This window comes from Sylvia atricapilla, chromosome 3, assembly GCF_009819655.1.
Source record: "Sylvia atricapilla isolate bSylAtr1 chromosome 3, bSylAtr1.pri, whole genome shotgun sequence".
NCBI classification, from domain to species: domain Eukaryota; kingdom Metazoa; phylum Chordata; class Aves; order Passeriformes; family Sylviidae; genus Sylvia; species Sylvia atricapilla.
The window spans coordinates 83,015,461-83,024,621 of record NC_089142.1 but is presented as its reverse complement, the minus strand read 5'-3'; the positions used below and the strand labels follow the sequence as shown (position 1 = coordinate 83,024,621).

General features: G+C 47.5%; 1 protein-coding gene across 1 annotated transcript; it reads left to right on the top strand.

Annotated features, from left to right (window-relative positions):
* Positions 1–909: 909 nt before the first annotated feature.
* On the top strand, positions 910–7,200 carry TCTE1 (t-complex-associated-testis-expressed 1). Its single transcript, XM_066314370.1, has 4 exons — positions 910–1,105; positions 3,014–3,582; positions 4,623–5,072; positions 6,985–7,200. The coding sequence occupies exons 1-4, from the start codon at positions 925–927 to the stop codon at positions 7,159–7,161; spliced, it is 1,377 nt and encodes a 458-aa protein (XP_066170467.1). The 5' UTR covers positions 910–924; the 3' UTR covers positions 7,162–7,200.
* The last annotated feature ends 1,961 nt before the right edge of the window (positions 7,201–9,161 follow it).

Here is a 9,161-nt window from a genome sequence, read left to right as displayed (position 1 = left end):
TGGAAAACTTTGTTCTGGGAAAGTTCTGCAAAATCAATAGGACCAGGCATCCTTCTTTCTGCTTCAGGCTGGTTCTTTTAGCTCATATCTGCTTAGGCTCAGTGTGGTGTGAACAGGTCTGACCCATCTCATCAGTTAATGGATGTTTGGAAGGAGTTCAGCCAGAGAATAATGGAGAAAAGCAGGAAAAGAATACACTTACAATGTATTCATCTGTAAAGCATCTGTCTTTATAGAGTCATTAGAACAGGCATATTGGATCAAACCAGGGGATAGCTGGTCCAAAACCCCATCTCTGACAGTGGCTAGAAGCAGACACCTGGAGAAGAGTAGATTAATGCAAGTGTGTGTTCTTTCCTCCAGCACTCTCCCCACCTCCAGCTGTGTTCAGCTGCTCACACTGAGCCACATGACTTCTGTGTATTTCATCATTCTCAAAGGGTTTCTCTTCCATGGACTTTTCTTAGAGTCTGCACAGACTCCTAGCATCCACAGCATCCCCAGTTCAAATGCCGTCTGTGTGAAGAACTCTTTGCTTTAAGCCTAGCTCCTGCCAGCTTCCCCTATGACTTTTATTGGAAAAGACAGTAAACAATCAATTCCTGTCCATCCTCTTCAACAGCACTCTGAATTAACACCACGTTATTATCTCCTGATTGCGTGTGGTGCCTAGAGACCTCTTTGCACAGGGCAGGGTATAAAGATGAGGCTGACTAATAGTTGTTTGGCTGCAGTGCTTCCAGTCCAAAGCCAAGGAGGCAGGCAAAGGGCACGTGCATTACAGGAGAGCAGTGTGAGCTGACCATTAATATTGCTGGGTTCTTTCTAAAGATGCCTTTTTCTTTTGCAGGTAACTACTCAGTGGTGACTCTTAAGGAATTTTCCCCTTGCTTCTCCTGAAGGAGAAGTAGGGTCTGAGCAAGAATGCAGCAGCCAGCAGCTGGTGACAAGAGCACCACAGCCTCACCATGTCCACCTCAGGCCAACCTCGCTGATGGCTCGTTCTACACACGCCGCTGCATCACTGAGGATCCCAGTTGGTCCCTGGTCACTGTCTCCCCCCTTACTGAGCTCTGCCTCCAGCACATTGTTCACAATTTCGAAAGTAAGTGGGAGCACATTTACTCTAGGACACATGGAGAGAGGGTCAGTCTCAGAGAGCAGAGGGTCAACAAGGCAGGCAGATGCATCTGAAAGGCAGTATGGCACCCAGCCCTGCCAAAGGAACAGATGGGGAGAAATATCCCCTTGGGCAGCCAGTTAAACAAACTGTTTAGTTGCTAAGTATGTATTTGTACACTCCAGGGATGGCTGTAGTCCTCTGGGCTGCAGTCCAGGATGTGACTCTGACCTTGTTCCATCACATCTTCTTCCATCTATGCTCTTCTGGACTCCTCTGAACCACAACTGGGGCTGTGCAGTTGCTGATTCCTGCTCTTGATTCATACAGACGTTGGGGTAGCACTCGAGGATGGAGCCCTGTTGTACCAAGTGCTGTACAAGGAGATAGAGAATTGCTCCCTGCCCGGAGGAGCTATCATCTCAGTATTGTGCTCACAGGCTCAGCCCTCCTCCGTGGCTTTTGGCCATGATGTGACAAGTTATATCCTCAGGCAGGGAATGTGCTTTTGAAGCAGGTGGACTGATGAAACACAGCAAAACAGAAGAAGCATGTCTCATCTGAAACTGACTGGGAGGGGGAAAAGAAGGGCCTACCTGTCTTTTTGGCGATTCAGTGAAGTGGCAGCAAAGACCAAAGATAGTTTTAAGGCTATGTCCACACTGGGACTGTAAGACAATAGAGAGGAGGTGAGTGCTGCCTTATGCCAGAAGCTGATGGCTCTTGAGGGTCTGAGCTGGGACAACCTTGCAGTCCTAGCAGCCTGATCAGTTAGTTTGACGCCAAATGCATTGGACTTGCATTGTGCATGCATAGAAGCAGTGTGCTCATTTTCATGGGGAACCTTGTGCTGTCACCTGAGCTGTGAGGATGCACCTTGCCTCAGGTGGGGCCTGAGTGAGCCTGAGTGAAGCTAGTCCAGCTCTGCCCATATGTGTCCCACCTCTGCTTGTGCTGTGGGACTTGGCAGAGAAGGTCACTGCAGTGTCAGCTCTGGGACACTGGAAAACAGACTCCAGGAAGAGGCTGTTGTAAAACTGTCAGTGTTCTCAGGAAGGGAATGCCCCAGCGATAGGGGAAATATAAAGCTAACCCCACTTTGTGTTTCATAATCTGGTTTCCCATACACAGATAGGTTTCTCCACTGATGATTTATGTTACTCAACTGTGTACACATTAACCAAATATTCGTGGTGTGAGTAGGCATGGCTTTTCTCTGGCATTTCTTGCCACAAAGAACTTCCACCAGAGAAGACAGCTGAGACCTAGGGCAAGCATTGGCAAAGAGACTCAGGGGAAAGAGTACCTGGGAAAACAGAAATTTTATTTAAACAAGGTGGACCTAAAAGCTAGGAGTGTGCCTCAGCAAAAAGGAACAGGAATCAATTTGAGTTAAGACCGATGCTTGAATTAAAATAAATAGGCACAAAGGTCTGCATGAAAAGCACACAGTTGTTCTCAAATACTGTTCTTCAATATGCTTTGAAACCAAAAGGGAGAAAGTTCAGCAAATGGCAGGCCAAGCTCTCCCATCACTGTAAGGCTGAATTAGTTCTCTTGGGAGTAGAATTCCTGCTCTGAATATAAACTGCATTCAAACTAAGTTTAAATGGGGAGCTCAGTTTCTGGCACAGTTCCCAAATATTATGAGAGTAAACCCAATTACACTGATGTTTCATTGTAAAAGTTAGAAATTGCATATGGAAATGTACAAATAAATCCTACGTGTCTTCTGCCAACTTAGCTCTGTGCTCTAGCTTCTGGCAACCAAGGAGAGAGCCAGTATCAGCAGAGAGGAGGGCATGGGCACACAGCTGGGGGCTGGGCAGAACCATAGTGCCAGCAATTGTTCCTTTGCCCAGACCAACCTCTAATTCCTTTTATCTCTTCCAGAGAATCCTATTTTGAACTATCTTCTGCCTGAGCACCAAAAGAAGGTGGTGGACAGGCTCCCCACCAGCCTTCCACTGACTGTGACTGCCAACATAGTAAGCCATGAGGACTACTGGAAGAGATGCTGTACGGAGCGCTGGCAAGTGTGTGATGTCTCCAACTATGGGGGCAGCTGGAAACAGATGTTCTTTGAACGTCACCTGGAGAACATTCTGAAGTTTTTCATCCCTAATGCCACAGACCCCAAGGAGGTCCTAGACCTCGTCCCGCTCTGCAAAGGCTACGTGCGGAAACTGGAGATCGATCAGTTCCTGCCACCCTTGTGGGTGGATCAAAAGAAGGAGAACAATGACCTCTCTGACACAGAGGATGAAGCTGAACTTGGTGAGGTCTACATGCATCACTATGACCTGAGAGATCTCATTAGTGATCTCCCTCACCTTCAAGAGCTTCATCTCACTTATGGTGTGAAGAGCTGTGGCATGAACTTTGAGTGGAGCCTCTTTAACTTCACTGAGCTGGACTGCTCCAACTTGGCTGCTGCAGTGAAGATGTGCCGTAGCTTGAAAGTAAATACACCCCAAACTGAACCTTACTCCCTCAGCTAGATCTTCAAATTGCCTGTGGATAGAAATACAGGGACCAGTTTTGCTTGCTGGTAGCACCTTCCTTTTGCAAGTTACAGGCTCTGTCAGAGTGCAGAGATGTTAACCTGCTGGTCTAGTGCTGAGTATCTTGTTCTGCCAGGTCCTTGTTAAAATGGCTTGTCAAAGGATTACTGAGAAAAATACTTGCTCCCACAAAACTTGTTGCCTGTAGCATAAGGGGCAGCAGCACTCCACTGTTTTAATTCCTCATATAGTTCTGGGAGGGAGATTTTCATAAGGACTTTTTGGTAGTTTTGCTCAGTAAATGCATGCCAGCCTCTCCCAGAAGAGCAAAGACCCCCAAAAAGCATGGAGAAACATTCACACTTGCCTTAGAGCAATGAGGGATCTTCCTCCTAAGCATTAACAGTATCTTCAGCTCTGTAGTAGTATCTGCAGTGCAGATACTCAGCCCCTCCAAAACATCAGTGGACACTGCTATCCAGAGTGGAGCCAGAGTAGGCTATATGAACCCCTCACAGGTTGGCATGCTTTGGGAAATATGGCTTCCAGAAGACAAATGACCTCTCTTGTGGCTATTAAGATGGCCACACAGCACATTGTGCTGTGGTTATCACTGGTGCACATGTCCATTCAGACAGGTTTGACTGTGATCTGGGGCGGGTTCTGCTGCTATTGCTGCAGATGTTTGGACAGCTTTATCTTGCTTTAATTTAGCCCCCAGTTAGAGATCTTGTGCAGTCAGAGGAGAGGAACAGGCACTTCCAGGAGACAAATTCTTTTTCCCTAGAATAGGCATGGGACATCAGTGGCACATGCTGCTTGCTGGAAATATCTGCCTACTAAGATGGCAACTACTTGAGCCTCCTAGTTAACGGTGTCTGAATTGAAGGGAGATGAATGCTGTCTGGTGGACCACAGGTTTAACTCCTTGATGATCTTGTATAAAGCTCAGCCCAAAGCACTGGCTCTTGCAGTGACTGTGGTTTTTATGCCCACAGGTTTTCAAGCTGACACGAAGCAAAGTGGATGATGATAAGATCAAGGTCCTGGCCCGTAACTTGCAGCATCACCCTTGCTTGTTGGAGCTGGACTTGTCCCACAATCTGATCAAGGACCATGGGGCACAAGCTCTTGGCAAGCTGATCAGCCACAGCAAAATAGAAATCCTCAATCTGTGTAACAACCAGATCTGTCACCTGGGGGCTCAGGCTCTTGCTCAAAGCCTGGCTGAGAGCTCCACCCTCACCTCCCTTAATCTGCGCCTCAACTTCGTGGAGGACAAAGGTGGGGAGGCAATTGGCCGTGCCCTGCTGACCAACAGCAGCCTGAAGTCCCTCCATCTGGGAAGTAATAACCTGTCAGAGCGAACTGCGGCAGTGTTCTCCCAGGTCCTGGCTCAGAACACCACTCTGACCAGCATCAGCTTCTCATGCAACCACCTGGGGCTGGTAAGAGAAGCCTCTTCTCCCTGCAGTCTGTGAGCCTGTGTGGTGGCCTTGCAAAGCAGATGCTGAACCTGTCTCAAAGCCACAGAGGCAAATGCCTCCCTCAGTTTGCATTCTTGCTATGATACCAATCAATTGTGAGCAGGGAAGAGACTGTAGCAGATGTCAGGAAAGAGAAGGACACCTTCCCTGCATGAACATGCATTCACCTCACTTGTTACGTCTAGCTCTGTTCATAGGGTTAAATCTGTCTTTGAGGCTTTGGGCTTTTGGGCAGAGCAGGATTTTTCCCCCAGGAAACTGAAAACCAGGAAGCATATCTGGGAAAAATCACAGACGCTTCCCACACGTGAGTGTAGTTAATGATAGGCAGCATGAGATGAGGGTCTCATGCATATCCTCTGTGCTTTCGATCTGCTGTGCCATCTGTCACTCAGCAGAACACAGATAGTGTCACCCTTCCCAGAATTTCTCCTGTCCATCACACACTCAGAGGAGGCTGTTAGAAAACTGGCTTGCTTGTTGAGCTGCTTTAACTCACCCTGCAGCCCAGGAGTGGTGCGGTGGGTCAGGAGTGTCATGTCTGTGTGCTTGTAAGTGGCTCCTAAAACATAGGCTTACATTTTCTAGACATAAGAGCATCCACAGATCTTACTACATCCCTAAGAGCTGCAGTATGCAACATGCCCACAAACCAGACCGCTTCTCTTCTGCTGATTAAAAAGAGCTTTAGAAATCTGAAACTAGACAGCCAAAAGCAATCATGCTGGCTTTTAAACTTTCTGTGCTGCCTCAATTATTCTCACTGTCAAATAAAGAGACAGCAAGACCAGCTGTCCCTGCTGGCAGGAATATTGGCATCAATGTGTTTGACAAGGTTTTTAAAAGGATTTGATGGCAGAAAACCTTTTGTGAGTTCTGAGTTTTATGGTCCTGGATGTGGAAAACCATTTGAGTTTAATGATACAAAGGGGCAAAGGTTGGAAAGGATAGAAGGATCTTTGTTTATTAAATAATAATCTCTGTGTTTAGCATCTTCCCTCTGATGAGCTCTCCTGTTACCCATTTATGAAGTTCCATGGAAGCCCAAAAGATGGCTAGTAGTATTATCTTTGGGAAAACTGAGAGTTTTGCTAGAGATGCATTCAATTCTGACCTCTGTCTCCCATTAAAAAGAGACCTCTTCCCAGTCCTTTTTGCTCTGCCCTTTTTGGCAAAAGGGCTAAGAGGTAGGGTGTTGGGATGAGAGGACCATCAGGATGGAGGAGAAGGGGCAGGAGGTGTATTTGGTACCTGAAAGGGAAATGCAACAGCAGAAAAAAATCAAATTGTCACATCCCTGAATACAGTGCTTCATGTATGGGGGGGAAAGGCCTCAGAGTGGGTTGCCTCCCTAAGGCTACATGACATTTTCTGTCTCATGCAGGGCTGGTCTTCAGTTACATGAGATATTCCCCTCAGGAAAGCCAACCCAGCCTGGGAAATAGCATCCAGACAGAAAACTGCCAGTTCTGGGGTCTCAGGACTGCCAAGATGAGGAACAGCACTCTAACTCATTTGTCCCCAGCCAGCAGTAAGCTGGGAACCGGGGGACAGGGAGGAGCAGACTCCTCTCAGGTTATCATTGCCAGATGTGTTATTAACCAGCATGAGCTTGAGAACTCATGACATGGTACCCAGAGGGAGTCATTAGCATGTGTCATATCACAGAGAGGTGCATAAGGTTATGCTCCTCCTCTGCACTTCTCCTGTGAGCAACATTTCAGACCTGGGTGGAGGCCCTTATCCCTCTTGGCACCATCTCATGGACCTCCCACTGACAGCAGCAGAAGTTGCCCTGGGGAGGAGGGAAAAGGAGCAATACACTTCTGTTTTGGATGTCCTCCTTTAACCATCCCCTGTCATCCTATTGCAGGATGGTGGGAAGCAGCTGCTTCAAGGGCTGGCAAACAACAAGGCTTTGACCGAGCTTGATCTCCGGCACGCAGAGGTGGAACAGGAGACTGATTTCCTCATTCACGAAATTGTGTGGGCCAACCGGGAAGCGGTGAGGCTGGGATCTCTGCAGCACCCCACCACAGAAGCCCTCTGAATAAAGTGCTCCAGGGAGCTTTGGGTGTGCATTCTTGGAAACACTACTTCGGGGTCTTGGTTTTATTTGCTTTTTTGTGAAACATTTAACTTGTGGCTGCCACTGCAGACTTTCCTAGACCCCCATCATCCAACCTTAATTGGAGACAGACATTAGAGCTCAAGGCACTGTAGTGGCACTACAGAGCAATCTGCCTCTTAAGCCCTCTCCCCCACTGCACCCTAAATCTCTCCTCCTGTGATGCTTGTATATGCTCCAGCAGCAAGCTTAGTTCAAGCAATTTTATTTCACCTGTATATTATTTCACCTGTAAAACACCTAAGATGCCACCTAAATGGTCTTGTCCGGGCTTAACTTAAAGGTTATGCTGAGGAGGATGTGAGAGGCAGAGGACTGAGGGAATGTTGCTTCTAGTTCCTCAGCAGCTTTTTCTGACTATTGCTCTGCTCAATAATCTACTTCTATTTATAGTAAAATCTGTCTGAAGTCTGATATGGGTGGTGAAAAGTAAATAGAAATAAATGCAACAAATCCAGAGGTCTCACTACCGTAGTTTCCTGCTTTGGGTTGCTCTGCTTTTGTTCAGTGCTAGCCTGCTTTGCAACAAGGTGAATTCTTTACAACCAGATGCTTACTTTACCTAGTAGTGCTCTTCTGTGCAAACCTGTCCAAAACAATCTGTGTTTTGCATAATTTCAAGCTAGAGAGGCCCCTTCAGGACGGCTGGTTCACAAGTTTGAAAACAGTGCAGCTTCTGTTTGCTCTACAGGCTGTAGTCATCTTCAGATGGGACACAGCACACACTTGAATGAGTTGGTTCATTGACCACCCTGCTCAGGAGATATCAGGGAATTAAGCAAGTGGGTTGACTTCCATCTCCTCTCACCCTCTGAGCAATGCAGGAGCTTCCCATGCCTCCCAGCCCTGCCCAACACCTGTCTGCTCACAGACCCACTGCTGGCAACCACCTCAGTGAATCATCTGAAACTTTTATTACACCGATTTGGTTTACAATCTTTGTACTTTGATATTTCCAACAAAAAAGGCAACATCGTGATATACTGTTTGTACATATATATAGAGACAGACAGAGCTAGATCATATCGACAGAGTTGAAAAGTAAAAACCATTTCCCAGTGTTCACAAAAGAATTTATTCACCACGTACCCGCTTTTGCCTTGTCCTGCCTGATGTATACAGACACTGACAGTGCCACTGGCCCCTGGCTGACAGGACCTTCACCTGCAGTGTGCCACGCCCACATAGATCAGAAAAGATGGAGTGCGAGGCTGCCCTGACAGCAGGGGCCACACAAGGGGTGCTGACAGGGCTCAGCCCCAAGCCCTCACAGGCTTGTGTAGCTCCCTTCCCAACTATTGATGGATGCTCCAGGGGCTACGTCTAGAAGAATTCCTAACCAGCAGTAGCAGCTGTGAAACCTCCCTACCTGGGCATCTCCCACGACTTGTTTCCCATCCTCGAGACCGAGGTATTTAATATACTTATTTATTTTTATTTGCATTTACAAAATATTTTCACTGGATGACACACCTCAATGAGATGAGAACTCATGTTCAGAAACAGCAGAAAAGACCCAGATTAACATCAGGCTGATGAAGCGACAGCTCCAGCAGCAAGGGTGGGGGTTTAATGGGGCTGGCCTGGTCCTAGGCAAGCCTGCCTGTAGCTCCAAGGACAGGGCTGCAGCTGGTCAGTCAGCTGTGCAATGAAAGCTCGTGCTTGGTGGGCAGCAATGAGATACTGCAGACATGCTAGCAGACACATGAGGAGGAACTGGCCACCAGAGCCAGTGAGGACAAGGGACGGAAAGAAAAGGGCTTGGGAAAACATGTCATCACCAGAACAACTTCTGAGTTGCTTTCCACGATATTTACTGCTCATTTTCTTGCTAACAGCTGAGACTGTTAACACCGCTTAAGCACCCTTCAAACCCATTCCTGGGTTGCCACATGCAGGAATGCCTGGACAGGTAGCTGTTG

What these genes read in the sequence shown, in the direction of transcription:
- TCTE1 (XM_066314370.1), top strand. Translation starts at nt 925, where the DNA reads ATGCAGCAGCCAGCAGCTGGTGACAAGAGCACCACAGCCTCACCATGT. An exon ending in AGATGTGCCGTAGCTTGAAA is followed by an intron (nt 3,583 to 4,622) that starts GTAAATACACCC and finishes TTATGCCCACAG; the next exon opens with GTTTTCAAGCTGACACGAAG. An exon ending in CATGCAACCACCTGGGGCTG is followed by an intron (nt 5,073 to 6,984) that starts GTAAGAGAAGCC and finishes ATCCTATTGCAG; the next exon opens with GATGGTGGGAAGCAGCTGCT.